Genomic DNA, 15,550 nt, shown 5'->3' with positions numbered 1-15,550 from the left:
GACCCCTGACCCCCACATAAAACATACGTACGTTGTCTGACCCCCCCACCTAAAACACACGTACGTTGTCTGACCCCCCACCTAAAACACACGTACGTTGTCTGACCCCACACCTAAAACATACGTACGTTGCCTGACCCCTGACCCCCACATAAAACATACGTACGTTGTCTGACCCCCCACATAAAACACACGTACGTTGTCTGACCCCCTGACCCCCACATAAAACATACGTACGTTGCCTGACCCCCCACATAAAACATACGTACGTCGCCTGACCCCCTGACCCCTGACCCCACATAAAACATACGTACGTTGTCTGACCCCCCACATAAAACATACGTACGTTGTCTGACCCCCCACATAAAACATACGTACGTTGCCTGACCCCCTGACCCCCCTCATAAAGCATACGTACGTTGCCTGAACCCCACATAAAACATACGTACGTTGCCTGACCCCCTGACCCCCACATAAAACATGTACGTTGTCTGAGCACCTGACCCCTGACCCCCACATAATACATACGTACGTTGTCTGACCCCCCACATAAAACATACGTACGTTGTCTGACCCCCCACATAAAACACACGTACGTTGTCTGACCCCCTGACCCCCACATAAAACATACGTACGTTGCCTGACCCCCCACATAAAACATACGTACGTCGCCTGACCCCCTGACCCCCACATAAAACATACGTACGTTGTCTGACCCCCCACATAAAACATACGTACGTTGTCTGACCCCCACATAAAACATACGTACGTTGCCTGACCCCCTGACCCCCCACATAAAACATACGTACGTTGTCTGACCCCTGACCCCCCACCTAAAACATACGTACGTTGTCTGACCCCCTGACCCCCACATAAAACATACGTACGTTGTCTGACCCCCTGACCCCCACATAAAACATACGTACGATGTCTGACCCCCTGACCCCCACATAAAACACGTACGTTGTCTGACCCCTGACCCCCCACCTAAAACATACGTACGTTGTCTGACCCCTGACCCCCACATAAAACATACGTACGTTGTCTGACCCCCTGACCCTCACATAAAACATACGTACGTTGTCTGAGCACCTGACCCCCACCTAAAACATACGTACGTTGTCTGACCCCCTGACCCCCACCTAAAACATACGTACGTTGTCTGACCCCCTGACCCCCACCTAAAACATACGTACGTTGTCTGACCCCCTGACCCCCACCTAAAACATACGTACGTTGTCTGACCCCCTGACCCCCACCTAAAACATACGTACGTTGCCTGACCCCTGACCCCCACATAAAACATACGTACGTTGTCTGAGCACCTGACCCCCTGACCCCCCACCTAAAACATACGTACGTTGTCTGACCCCCTGACCCCCACATAAAACATACGTACGTTGCCTGACCCCCTGACCCCCACCTAAAACATATGTACGTTGTCTGACCCCCTGACCCCCCACCTAAAACATACGTACGTTGTCTGACCCCCTGACCCCCCACCTAAAACATACGTACGTTGCCTGACCCCCTGACTCCCACATAAAACATACGTACGTTGTCTGAGCACCTGACCCCCTGACCCCCCACATAAAACATACGTACGTCGTCTGAGCACCTGACCCCCTGACCCCCCACATAAAACATACGTACGTTGTCTGACCCCCTGACCCCCCACCTAAAACATACGTACGTTGCCTGACCCCCTGACCCCCCACATAAAACATACGTACGTTGCCTGACCCACTGACCCCCTGACCCCCACCTAAAACATACGTACGTTGTCTGACCCCCTGACCCCCACTTAAACATACGTACGTTGTCTGACCCCCTGACCCCCACATAAAACATACGTACGTTGTCTGACCCCCTGACCCCCCACCTAAAACATACGTACGTTGTCTGACCCCCTGACCCCCACATAAAACATACGTACGTCGTCTGAGCACCTGACCCCCTGACCCCCCACCTAAAACATGCGTACGTTGTCTGACCCCTGACCCCCCACATAAAACATACGTACGTTGTCTGACCCCCTGACCCCTGACCCCCACCTAAAACATACGCACGTTGTCTGACCCCTGACCCCCCACATAAAACATACGTACGTTGTCTGACCCCCTGACCCCTGACCCCCACCTAAAACATACGCTCGTTGCCTGACCCCCTGACCCCCCACCTAAAACATACGCACGTTGCCTGACCCCCTGACCCCCCACATAAAACATACGTACGTTGTCTGACCCCCTGACCCCTGACCCCCACCTAAAACATACGCACGTTGCCTGACCCCCACCTAAAACATACGTACGTTGTCTGACCCCCACATAAAACACACGTACGTTGTCTGACCCCCTGACCCCCACATAAAACACACGTACGTTGTCTGACCCCCACATAAAACACGTACGTTGCCTGACCCCCTGACCCCCCTCATAAAACATACGTACGTTTTCTGACCCCCACATAAAACATACGTACGTTGCCTGACCCCTGACCCCCACATAAAACATGCGTACCTTGCCTGACCCCCCACCTAAAACACACGTACGTTGTCTGACCCCCCACATAAAAAATACGTACGTTGCCTGACCCCCCTGACCCCCACATAAAACATACGTACGTTGTCTGACCCCCCACATAAAATATACGTACGTTGCCTGACCACCACATAAAACATACGTACGTTGACTGACCCCCTGACCCCCCTCATAAAACATACGTACGTTGTCTGACCCCCACATAAAACATACGTACGTTGCCTGACCCCTGACCCCCACATAAAACATACGTACGTTGTCTGACCCCCACATAAAACATACGTACGTTGCCTGACCCCCTGACCCCCCACATAAAACATACGTACGTTGTCTGACCCCTGACCCCCCACCTAAAACATACGTACGTTGTCTGACCCCCTGACCCCCACATAAAACATACGTACGTTGTCTGACCCCCTGACCCCCACATAAAACATACGTACGATGTCTGACCCCCTGACCCCCACATAAAACACGTACGTTGTCTGACCCCTGACCCCCCACCTAAAACATACGTACGTTGTCTGACCCCTGACCCCCACATAAAACATACGTACGTTGTCTGACCCCCTGACCCTCACATAAAACATACGTACGTTGTCTGAGCACCTGACCCCCACCTAAAACATACGTACGTTGTCTGACCCCCTGACCCCCACCTAAAACATACGTACGTTGTCTGACCCCCTGACCCCCACCTAAAACATACGTACGTTGTCTGACCCCCTGACCCCCACCTAAAACATACGTACGTTGTCTGACCCCCTGACCCCCACCTAAAACATACGTACGTTGCCTGACCCCTGACCCCCACATAAAACATACGTACGTTGTCTGAGCACCTGACCCCCTGACCCCCCACCTAAAACATACGTACGTTGTCTGACCCCCTGACCCCCACATAAAACATACGTACGTTGCCTGACCCCCTGACCCCCACCTAAAACATATGTACGTTGTCTGACCCCCTGACCCCCCACCTAAAACATACGTACGTTGTCTGACCCCCTGACCCCCCACCTAAAACATACGTACGTTGCCTGACCCCCTGACTCCCACATAAAACATACGTACGTTGTCTGAGCACCTGACCCCCTGACCCCCCACATAAAACATACGTACGTCGTCTGAGCACCTGACCCCCTGACCCCCCACATAAAACATACGTACGTTGTCTGACCCCCTGACCCCCCACCTAAAACATACGTACGTTGCCTGACCCCCTGACCCCCCACATAAAACATACGTACGTTGCCTGACCCACTGACCCCCTGACCCCCACCTAAAACATACGTACGTTGTCTGACCCCCTGACCCCCACTTAAACATACGTACGTTGTCTGACCCCCTGACCCCCACATAAAACATACGTACGTTGTCTGACCCCCTGACCCCCCACCTAAAACATACGTACGTTGTCTGACCCCCTGACCCCCACATAAAACATACGTACGTCGTCTGAGCACCTGACCCCCTGACCCCCCACCTAAAACATGCGTACGTTGTCTGACCCCTGACCCCCCACATAAAACATACGTACGTTGTCTGACCCCCTGACCCCTGACCCCCACCTAAAACATACGCACGTTGTCTGACCCCTGACCCCCCACATAAAACATACGTACGTTGTCTGACCCCCTGACCCCTGACCCCCACCTAAAACATACGCTCGTTGCCTGACCCCCTGACCCCCCACCTAAAACATACGCACGTTGCCTGACCCCCTGACCCCCCACATAAAACATACGTACGTTGTCTGACCCCCTGACCCCTGACCCCCACCTAAAACATACGCACGTTGCCTGACCCCCACCTAAAACATACGTACGTTGTCTGACCCCCACATAAAACACACGTACGTTGTCTGACCCCCTGACCCCCACATAAAACACACGTACGTTGTCTGACCCCCACATAAAACACGTACGTTGCCTGACCCCCTGACCCCCCTCATAAAACATACGTACGTTTTCTGACCCCCACATAAAACATACGTACGTTGCCTGACCCCTGACCCCCACATAAAACATGCGTACCTTGCCTGACCCCCCACCTAAAACACACGTACGTTGTCTGACCCCCCACATAAAAAATACGTACGTTGCCTGACCCCCCTGACCCCCACATAAAACATACGTACGTTGTCTGACCCCCCACATAAAATATACGTACGTTGCCTGACCACCACATAAAACATACGTACGTTGACTGACCCCCTGACCCCCCTCATAAAACATACGTACGTTGTCTGACCCCCACATAAAACATACGTACGTTGCCTGACCCCTGACCCCCACATAAAACATACGTACGTTGTCTGACCCCCACATAAAACATACGTACGTTGCCTGACCCCTGACCCCCACATAAAACATACGTACGTTGTCTGACCCCCCCACCTAAAACACACGTACGTTGTCTGACCCCCCACCTAAAACACACGTACGTTGTCTGACCCCACACCTAAAACATACGTACGTTGCCTGACCCCTGACCCCCACATAAAACATACGTACGTTGTCTGACCCCCCACATAAAACACACGTACGTTGTCTGACCCCCTGACCCCCACATAAAACATACGTACGTTGCCTGACCCCCCACATAAAACATACGTACGTCGCCTGACCCCCTGACCCCTGACCCCACATAAAACATACGTACGTTGTCTGACCCCCCACATAAAACATACGTACGTTGTCTGACCCCCCACATAAAACATACGTACGTTGCCTGACCCCCTGACCCCCCTCATAAAGCATACGTACGTTGCCTGAACCCCACATAAAACATACGTACGTTGCCTGACCCCCTGACCCCCACATAAAACATGTACGTTGTCTGAGCACCTGACCCCTGACCCCCACATAATACATACGTACGTTGTCTGACCCCCCACATAAAACATACGTACGTTGTCTGACCCCCCACATAAAACACACGTACGTTGTCTGACCCCCTGACCCCCACATAAAACATACGTACGTTGCCTGACCCCCCACATAAAACATACGTACGTCGCCTGACCCCCTGACCCCCACATAAAACATACGTACGTTGTCTGACCCCCCACATAAAACATACGTACGTTGTCTGACCCCCACATAAAACATACGTACGTTGCCTGACCCCCTGACCCCCCACATAAAACATACGTACGTTGTCTGACCCCTGACCCCCCACCTAAAACATACGTACGTTGTCTGACCCCCTGACCCCCACATAAAACATACGTACGTTGTCTGACCCCCTGACCCCCACATAAAACATACGTACGATGTCTGACCCCCTGACCCCCACATAAAACACGTACGTTGTCTGACCCCTGACCCCCCACCTAAAACATACGTACGTTGTCTGACCCCTGACCCCCACATAAAACATACGTACGTTGTCTGACCCCCTGACCCTCACATAAAACATACGTACGTTGTCTGAGCACCTGACCCCCACCTAAAACATACGTACGTTGTCTGACCCCCTGACCCCCACCTAAAACATACGTACGTTGTCTGACCCCCTGACCCCCACCTAAAACATACGTACGTTGTCTGACCCCCTGACCCCCACCTAAAACATACGTACGTTGTCTGACCCCCTGACCCCCACCTAAAACATACGTACGTTGCCTGACCCCTGACCCCCACATAAAACATACGTACGTTGTCTGAGCACCTGACCCCCTGACCCCCCACCTAAAACATACGTACGTTGTCTGACCCCCTGACCCCCACATAAAACATACGTACGTTGCCTGACCCCCTGACCCCCACCTAAAACATATGTACGTTGTCTGACCCCCTGACCCCCCACCTAAAACATACGTACGTTGTCTGACCCCCTGACCCCCCACCTAAAACATACGTACGTTGCCTGACCCCCTGACTCCCACATAAAACATACGTACGTTGTCTGAGCACCTGACCCCCTGACCCCCCACATAAAACATACGTACGTCGTCTGAGCACCTGACCCCCTGACCCCCCACATAAAACATACGTACGTTGTCTGACCCCCTGACCCCCCACCTAAAACATACGTACGTTGCCTGACCCCCTGACCCCCCACATAAAACATACGTACGTTGCCTGACCCACTGACCCCCTGACCCCCACCTAAAACATACGTACGTTGTCTGACCCCCTGACCCCCACTTAAACATACGTACGTTGTCTGACCCCCTGACCCCCACATAAAACATACGTACGTTGTCTGACCCCCTGACCCCCCACCTAAAACATACGTACGTTGTCTGACCCCCTGACCCCCACATAAAACATACGTACGTCGTCTGAGCACCTGACCCCCTGACCCCCCACCTAAAACATGCGTACGTTGTCTGACCCCTGACCCCCCACATAAAACATACGTACGTTGTCTGACCCCCTGACCCCTGACCCCCACCTAAAACATACGCACGTTGTCTGACCCCTGACCCCCCACATAAAACATACGTACGTTGTCTGACCCCCTGACCCCTGACCCCCACCTAAAACATACGCTCGTTGCCTGACCCCCTGACCCCCCACCTAAAACATACGCACGTTGCCTGACCCCCTGACCCCCCACATAAAACATACGTACGTTGTCTGACCCCCTGACCCCTGACCCCCACCTAAAACATACGCACGTTGCCTGACCCCCACCTAAAACATACGTACGTTGTCTGACCCCCACATAAAACACACGTACGTTGTCTGACCCCCTGACCCCCACATAAAACACACGTACGTTGTCTGACCCCCTGACCCCCACATAAAACACACGTACGTTGTCTGACCCCCTGACCCCCACCTAAAACATACGCACGTTGCCTGACCCCCTGACCCCCCACATAAAACATACGTACGTTGTCTGACCCCCTGACCCCTGACCCCCACCTAAAACATACGCACGTTGCCTGACCCCCACCTAAAACATACGTACGTTGTCTGACCCCCACATAAAACACACGTACGTTGTCTGACCCCCTGACCCCCACATAAAACACACGTACGTTGTCTGACCCCCTGACCCCCACATAAAACACACGTACGTTGTCTGACCCCCTGACCCCCACCTAAAACATACGTACGTTGTCTGACCCCCTGACCCCCACCTAAAACATACGTACGTTGTCTGACCCCCTGACCCCCACATACAACATACGTACGTTGTCTGACCCCCTGACCCCCACCTAAAACATACGTACGTTGCCTGACCCCCTGACCCCCACATAAAACATACGTACGTTGCCTGACCCCCCACATAAAACATACGTACGTTGCCTGACCCCCTGACCCCCACATAAAACATACATACGTTGTCTGACCCCCACATAAAACACACGTACGTTGCCTGACCCCCACATACATACGTACGTTGCCTGACCCCCTGACCCCCACATAAAACATACGTACGTTGCCTGACCACCTGACCCCACATAAAACATGTACGTTGCCTGACCCCCTGACCCCCATATAAAACATACGTACGTTGCCTGACCCCCACATAAAACATGTACGTTGCCTGACCCCCTGACCCCCACATAAAACGTACGTACGTTGTCTGACCCCTGACCCCCTGACCCACACCTAAAACATACGTACGTTGTCTGACCCCTGACCCCCTGACCCCCACATAAAACACACGTACGTTGCCTGACCCCTGACCCCCACATAAAACATACGTACGTTGTCTGACCCCCTGACCCCTGACCCCCACCTAAAACACACGTACGTTGTCTGAGCATCTCACACGTGATGTAGATGAAGCCAGGCTGGAACAAATTGATGACGTAATCACTGGGCTCCACGTTGGCGATCCCCACAACATTGCCTTGTAAATCACACAGCTCCATCGATTCGACTGGGTGAGTGAATGGGTTGGTAAGTGAATGGGTTGGTGAGTGAATGGGTTGGTGAGTGAATGGGTTGGTGAGTGAATGGGTTGGTGAGTGGGTGGGTTGGTGAGTGAATGGGTTGGTGAGTGAATGGGTTGGTGAGTGAATGGGTTGGTGAGTGAATGGGTTGGTGAGTGGGTGGGTTGGTGAGTGGGTGGGTTGGTGAGTGAATGGGTGGGTGAGTGAATGGGTTGGTGAGTGAATGGGTTGGTGAGTGAATGGGTTGGTGAGTGAGTGGGTTGGTGAGTGAATGGGTTGGTGAGTGAATGGGTTGGTGAGTGAATGGGTTGGTGAGTGGGTGGGTTGGTGAGTGAATGGGTTGGTGAGTGAATGGGTTGGTGAGTGAGTGGGTTGGTGAGTGAATGGGTGGGTGAGTGAATGGGTTGGTGAGTGAATGGGTTGGTGAGTGAGTGGGTTGGTGAGTGAATGGGATGGTGAGTGGGTGGGTTGGTGAGTGGGTGGGTTGGTGAGTGGATGGGTTGGTGAGTGAATGGGTGGGTGAGTGAATGGGTTGGTGAGTGAATGAGTTGGTGAGTGGGTGGGTTGGTGAGTGAATGGGTTGGTGAGTGAATGGGTTGGTGAGTGAATGGGTTGGTGAGAAGGTGGGTTGGTGAGTGGGTGGGTTGGTGAGTGGGTGGGTTGGTGAGTGTATGGGTTGGTGAGTGGGTGGGTTGGTGAGTGGATGGGTTGGTGAGTGAATGGGTTTGTGAGTGAATGGGTTGGTGAGTGAATGGGTTGGTGAGTGGGTGGGTTGGTGAGTGAATGGGTTGTTGAGTGAATGGGTTGGTGAGTGAATGGGTTGGTGAGTGGGTGGGTTGGTGAGTGTATGGGTTGGTGAGTGGGTGGGTGGGTGAGTGAGTGTATGGGTGGGTGAGTGAATGGGTTGGTGAGTGAATGGGTTGGTGAGTGGGTGGGTTGGTGAGTGAATGGGTTGGTGAGTGAATGGGTTGGTGAGTGGGTGGGTTGGTGAGTGTATGGGTGGGTGAGTGGGTGGGTTGGTGGGTTGGTGAGTGGGTGGGTTGGTGAATGTATGGGCTGGTGAGTGTATGGGTGGGTGAGTGAATGAGTTGGTGAGTGTATGGGTTGGTAAGTGTATGGGTTGGTGAGTGAATGGGTTGGTGAGTGAATGGGTTGGTGAATAAGGATTAGTGTTGTGAGTTGAAATTTAAGTTGATAGGATCAGTGCTCTAGGCTAAGGGCTAGGGCTAGATTTTGGGTTTACCATCCAGCAGAAGATACACCAAACAAGGGGTTGGGTTTACCATTCAGCAGACGACATACCAAACAAGGGGTTGGGTTTACCATACAAAATACGACACACCAAACAAGGGGTTGGGTTTACCATTCAGCAGACGACACACCAAACACCAGAACAGATGCCGGCCTACCAGCTATCGGTGGGATCCTTCTTCTAATATAGTCCAGAAACACTGATTTCTTGCAGTTGATGTTCATAAGCATAGGCCACATTTCTAGGGAATGTAAGCATACAGTTTATTACAGTACGGGATGTAAGCACAGTAGGGGATGTAAGCATAGTTTAATACAGTAGGGGATGTAAGCATACACTATTGGATGTAAACATACAATTTAATACAGTAGGGGATGTAAGCATACAATTTAATACAGTAGGCGATGTAAGCATACAGTAGGGGATGTAAGCATACAGTAGGGGATGTAAGCATACAGTTTAATACAGTGAAATGTCATTAGACTTAGACCTCAACAAAATGTCGTTAGACCAAGAACCCTACCACCATAGTAGTCCTCACTGAAATGTCGTTAGACTTAGACCTCAACAAAATGTCGTGAGACTTAGACCTCAACAAAATGTCGTGAGACTTAGACCTCTACAAAATGTCGTAAGACTTAGACCTCAACAAAATGTCGTTAGACCAAGAAACCTACCACCGTAGTAGACCTCTATGAAATGTCGCGGGGGCGGGACGTATATCCACGGCAGCTGTTTCTCTGAGGCCACCTTGGCTAGCGAAACTTCGGCCGAGGGCTCCGCCTCCTTAGCGTCATCCACCAAGGACACACTGTCAAGCGTGGAGCGGCGCGATGTCCTAGTTGACGACAGCAGCGCCGTGCTATCTGTGGTACGGGAGGTCGATGCTGAAGCCATCTTGGGCCAACTGGAGCGTAGATCAAATAAGAAGCGAACGGTTTTTTAAATTAAAAACCTTTCCGGTTTTTGATAGTACGACGTGGCTTCGAGTGAGCAGCAATCAGAACTGAGTTCGATGTCGGGACTTGACCCTGTCTACAGCCTGCATCACTACGTCAGACTGAAGGAAATTTCCATTTCCGGTCTAGACGACCTTTGGCGACAGACAATTTGGTTTAGAGATTTTAGAGTTACTAAAAATAAAATTATAGCACGTAGCATAGTAATAGTTTGAATCAAATCAGCGACGTCTTCATTGTGTCAAAGTTCAAAGGTTGTACTCAGTGACAACAATCAAAATACTGGAGTGGTGTTAGAGGAAAAAAAAAGTATATCTTTTTAGTGAACGTTGGTTTTTTTTGTTTTTCAGTTTCTGGGATGTTACGTGCGATATACACGTATTTTTAATTTTTGCGTGGTTCCTGGGCAAACATATGCGTGTGGTGTTGGTGTGTGTGGTGTTGGAGTGTGTGTGTAGGGGGGTGGGGGGTGTAGAGGGGTGCAAGCGGGACCTATCAGGTTGAGATAGAGGCTTTTCGCTATTTGGTAAGATAACGTCACACAAATTACATTTTTAAAAACCCTAAATTCAGTTCACACAAAATATATTTTTTAAACCTCTAGTCAGACGACCTATGTGTACAAAACCACACGATTCATCACGTGACTGACATCTTTTGTGCGTCTGACGGAAGCAGACAAGACGTCCATAAGATAATTACAGTTTTTTATTTCACCTTTCAACGGACGGAGAATTACGTCGCGCTTCGTCAGCAAAATGTGAGCAATTTTCAAATTTCAATCCATTAAGTTCTCGGCCAAAGTAGACTGTCGGCATTTTCTTTTCAAGTCTTGACCGGCAAACAACTGGTTGGATGCTGCTGCTATTTATGGTGGCTGTATTTTCTAAACCATCGTGTGGCCTGTACTTATAAAAACTGGCCGGAAAAGGTCATATATATATATATATATATATATATATATATATATATATATATATATATATATATATATATATATATATATATATATATATATATATATATATATATATATATATATATAAACCAGTATATAAAGCCTGTACTTATTAAAACTAGTCGGAAAAGGTCATATATATATATATATATATATATATATATATATATATATATATATATATATATATATATATATATATATAAACATATATTAACACTAATTAAATTGAGTTAGTTATAATCGTTTGAATACCACTTCTGTTTGTCTGGTTGGTTACTAAATAAAGTTTTTAAATCTTTCAATAGTGGGTGGGATGGGGTGGGACGAATGACAAATTGCTACGGATTAAATCTGATGCGGATTAATCTTTTATCGATTTTCGATGTAATCATTGCGTAAACCCCTTCGATATAAAACTGGCCGGATTAAAGGCTCATAGTTATCTGAAGCTCAGACCTTGAGATTAGTCGCCAGATTATACTTGGGATCAGATATCGTCACGTTGTCACGTTCATCCAATAGCCTTCATCTGTCACTTTCACTCATTGGCGTAAATATGTCACGTCTAGACTATTTTATGAAAAACATGACAACAATAACCAACGCGACACCATAACCAACACGACACCATAACCAACACGACACCATAACCAACACGACACCATAACCAACACGACACCATAACCAACACGACACCATAACCAACACGACACCATAACCAACACGAAACCATAACCAACATGACACCATAACCAACATGACACCTTAACCAACACGAAACCATAACCAAAATGACACCATAACCAACATGACACCATAACCAACACCACACCATAACCAACACGACACCATAACATGACACATTAACACGACACCATAACCAACATGACACCATAACCAACATGACACCATAACCAACACGACACCATAACCAAAAATGACACCATAACACCAAGACAGGACTGCTACAATGTTGACCTTGTCTAGATTTTCAAAATAATTGATTACAACATATAATTATCACCTGCTTTAATCAATTCAATTACAATTAAACAATTATATGGCACTCTTTGATTATAACAGCAATTAGCAATCTAAATATACTTTGAGCAAATAAATAGCAATGGCACTTTACAGTTCATCAAAACACGTGACAGTTATACAGTTCATGTGAGACGTCATCTGATGACGCGTTGACACGTCCCACGATTGAAAACACGTGACACTTATAATGTGAGACGTCATCTAATGACGCGTTGAAACATGGACTTGGTACTTTCACACATGGAGACATTCCACTAATCCTTGTTTGGGTTTTCGTACCGTTAATCCTAGAAACGTCAGGGTTTAACAACCGATGATCCTAGATAAGTCCGACTTTAACGTCTGTAAACTAAGTTAGATTTTAACGGTCTTAACCTACTCTTGTAAGAGTTAAAAAGGTTAACTTGGATTAAGTTAGTGTTTAAAGGTCGTTACCCCAGATTATAGTCTACTTTCTGCCCCAGCCGCAGTGCTGTCTGAAGCTGGTGTTGTACCTGTGGTATTTACTTTCTGCCCCAGCCGCAGTGCTGTCTAAAGCTGGTGTTGTACCTGTGGTAGATGACGAAGCTGGTGTTGTACCTGTGGTAGATGACGAAGCTGGTGTTGTAGCTGTGGTATTTACTTTCTGCCCCAGCCGCAGTGCTGTCTGAAGCTGGTGTTGTACCTGTGGTAGATGACGAAGCTGGTGTTGTACCTGTGGTATTTACTTTCTGCCCCAGCCGCAGTGCTGTCTGAAGCTGGTGTTGTAGCTGTGGTAGATGACGAAGCTGGTGTTGTACCTGTGGTAGATGACGAAGCTGGTGTTGTACCTGTGGTATTTACTTTCTGCCCCAGCCGCAGTGCTGTCTGAAGCTGGTGTTGTACCTGTGGTAGATGACGAAGCTGATGCTTGAGTTGAAGCCCTGGCAGAGCTCCATCATACTGATGGCGGTCAGGTAGACGTTCTGGTAGGGCCTGCCCAGGGTGAAGTCTGGCACCAACATGGCGGTCAGGTCGACCAGCAACTTGGGCGTGTTGCAGCCGATGTAGACAAAAGATATCAGCACGACCTGCTGGATCACGCTGACGTCAGCAGACGACAGTTTGACGCTTGGCGGGCTTGCAAGGGGCGGCAACCGGATGCGCTGTGACACGGTTTGAATGTAGGTCGTGTTGACGTCACTGTTGGTGGAGTTTTTGTTGTACGAGGATACATCGGTCGCGATGACCTTCCGCGCTAAGCAGACGCGGTGACCTATAAACTTCTGCCGGAAGTTGGAAGCCACTCGCAGGCACCGGACCATGATGATGACGCAGAACGTGACGATGATCTGCGTGACGAAGGTGACGGTGACGTCACGGACGAGCCAGACGTAGTCTCTGACGTCATCTCGCTTGCTGGAGATCCACAAGACAGACCTAGTGGAGTTGGTCCTCGGGTCGAACTTATCCACCATCCTCATGTACACCAGCACGGGCAGGTAACTCCCCACGGTCAGCACCAGGAACACGGTCAAGATGACCAGAGTACGTTTCCTCGTGAACGTGTTCTTAAAGTGTAAGGGCATGGCCACGCACATGCATTTGGCCAGGGCCAGGTAGGTGGTGGTCAGCACTGTCAGCAGGTAGATGAGGATGCCGACGTTGGAGAAGAAGACGTAGACGCCGAAGGGTTCAACCGAGAACCAGGTCCGGTAGTTGGTCCAGCGCTCGGCCATAGCGAACCCCAGGGAGACGGCGTGCACGGCGAGGGCGGTCAGGTAGGCGAGGTCTGAGCAGGTGAGGAACAGGAAGGAGATGGTCACGCCGTCCCGCAGGCCCATGGACAGGAAGGCGCGGATGGCCCGGGCGTTGCCGACGATGCCCAGAAGGGAGAGGACGGTGCAGACGACACTGAAGACGAGGCTGGTCCAGACGTAGGTCTCGTCTGACATCAGTTTCTGGACGACGACAGACGACGCTCCTGGGACCAGGGTGGACGAGTCGTCTCCCGGCACAGCGGTGTGTGACGTGGGTGTCGTCTGATTCATGCCTCTGGAGGGCCGGGTAACACACTTAAAGTAAAAGATAAAGTTTAATATTTCTAATCTTCTACAAATAGCGTCTTGAGATAATAATTCATCAAATGTTTTACAGCGTGAATTCATTTATTTTATCAAGCCATCTTTTAAGATAGTATCCTTCAATAATCTCAACAAAAGATATTCCAACGAAAACATAAACCAAATGTAAATAAAAATGTCCAAGAGAATGTCCGTAAGAAAATGTCCATAAGAAAATGTCCATAAGAAAATGTCCACATAAGAAAATGTCCACATAAGAAAATGTCTATAAGAAAATGTCCATAGAAAATGTCCATAAGGAAATGTCCATAAGAAAATGTCCATAAGAAAATGTCCATAAGAAAATGTCCATAAGAAAATGTCCATAAGAAAATGTCCATAAGAAAATGTTCATAAGAAAATGTCCATAGAAAATGTCCAGCCATGAATAACAAAGATGTGACTCACGTGTTTGTAAACAAAAAGTCCGCGAGTTGTCAGACACGCTCAGCCATGTCTGCTGTCTGCTGTCTGCTACAGGTGGACCAACGGCAACACGTGGGCTGACAGATCCTCACTGTCCAGCGTCAACTGACTGTCGTACAGCAAGACCTGACTGTCGTACAGCAAGACCTGACTGTCGTACAGCAAGACCTGACTGTCCTACAGCGAGAAGATTCGACTGACCAACAAGACTGCACTGAAACAACCTGTCCCGATCTTCTACCCGAGTTAACGAGCCATTGCCGAGCCGGAGGTCGAGGGTAGACGGTTTGGACGAGATGCACTTGCTGGCAAGTGGGATTATAAATCAGCAGACCTTAGGGCTCAATAAAAATATAAAGTTTGCGGTAATTCCCCCACCCAAGTCGATGATTGGCTGATATCTGTGTGGGTCTCATTGAGACATGTC

The 15,550-nt window shown here is 49.4% G+C and overlaps 2 protein-coding genes across 2 annotated transcripts in view; both read right to left on the bottom strand.

Moving 5' to 3' along the window:
• Positions 1-10,709, bottom strand: part of LOC131939306 (uncharacterized) — a 36,770-nt gene extending 26,061 nt beyond the window's left edge. The window contains exons 1-3 of the mRNA XM_059297528.1: positions 10,330-10,709; positions 9,810-9,893; positions 8,259-8,387 (exon numbers count right to left, since the gene is read on the bottom strand). Of these exons, the coding sequence (XP_059153511.1) occupies positions 8,259-8,387; positions 9,810-9,893; positions 10,330-10,549 (433 nt within the window). The 5' untranslated portion in view covers positions 10,550-10,709. The remainder of the gene's footprint in view (positions 1-8,258; positions 8,388-9,809; positions 9,894-10,329) is intronic.
• Positions 10,710-12,804: 2,095 nt separating this feature from the next.
• Positions 12,805-14,643, bottom strand: LOC131939312 (uncharacterized). The gene is made up of 2 exons (XM_059297538.1): positions 13,166-14,643; positions 12,805-13,110 (listed from the first exon to the last, which is right to left on the bottom strand). Exon 1 carries the CDS (start codon positions 14,623-14,625, stop codon positions 13,435-13,437), a length of 1,191 nt encoding a protein of 396 aa, XP_059153521.1. The 5' UTR covers positions 14,626-14,643; the 3' UTR covers positions 12,805-13,110; positions 13,166-13,434.
• Between the last annotated feature and the right edge of the window lie 907 nt (positions 14,644-15,550).

Source organism: Physella acuta, unplaced genomic scaffold (genome assembly GCF_028476545.2).
Source record: "Physella acuta isolate Inbredline_101_S28 unplaced genomic scaffold, ASM2847654v3 ptg000273l, whole genome shotgun sequence".
Taxonomy (NCBI): domain Eukaryota; kingdom Metazoa; phylum Mollusca; class Gastropoda; family Physidae; genus Physella; species Physella acuta.
Note: the sequence above shows the minus strand (reverse complement) of the source record. Positions and strands in the feature narration are given on the sequence as shown.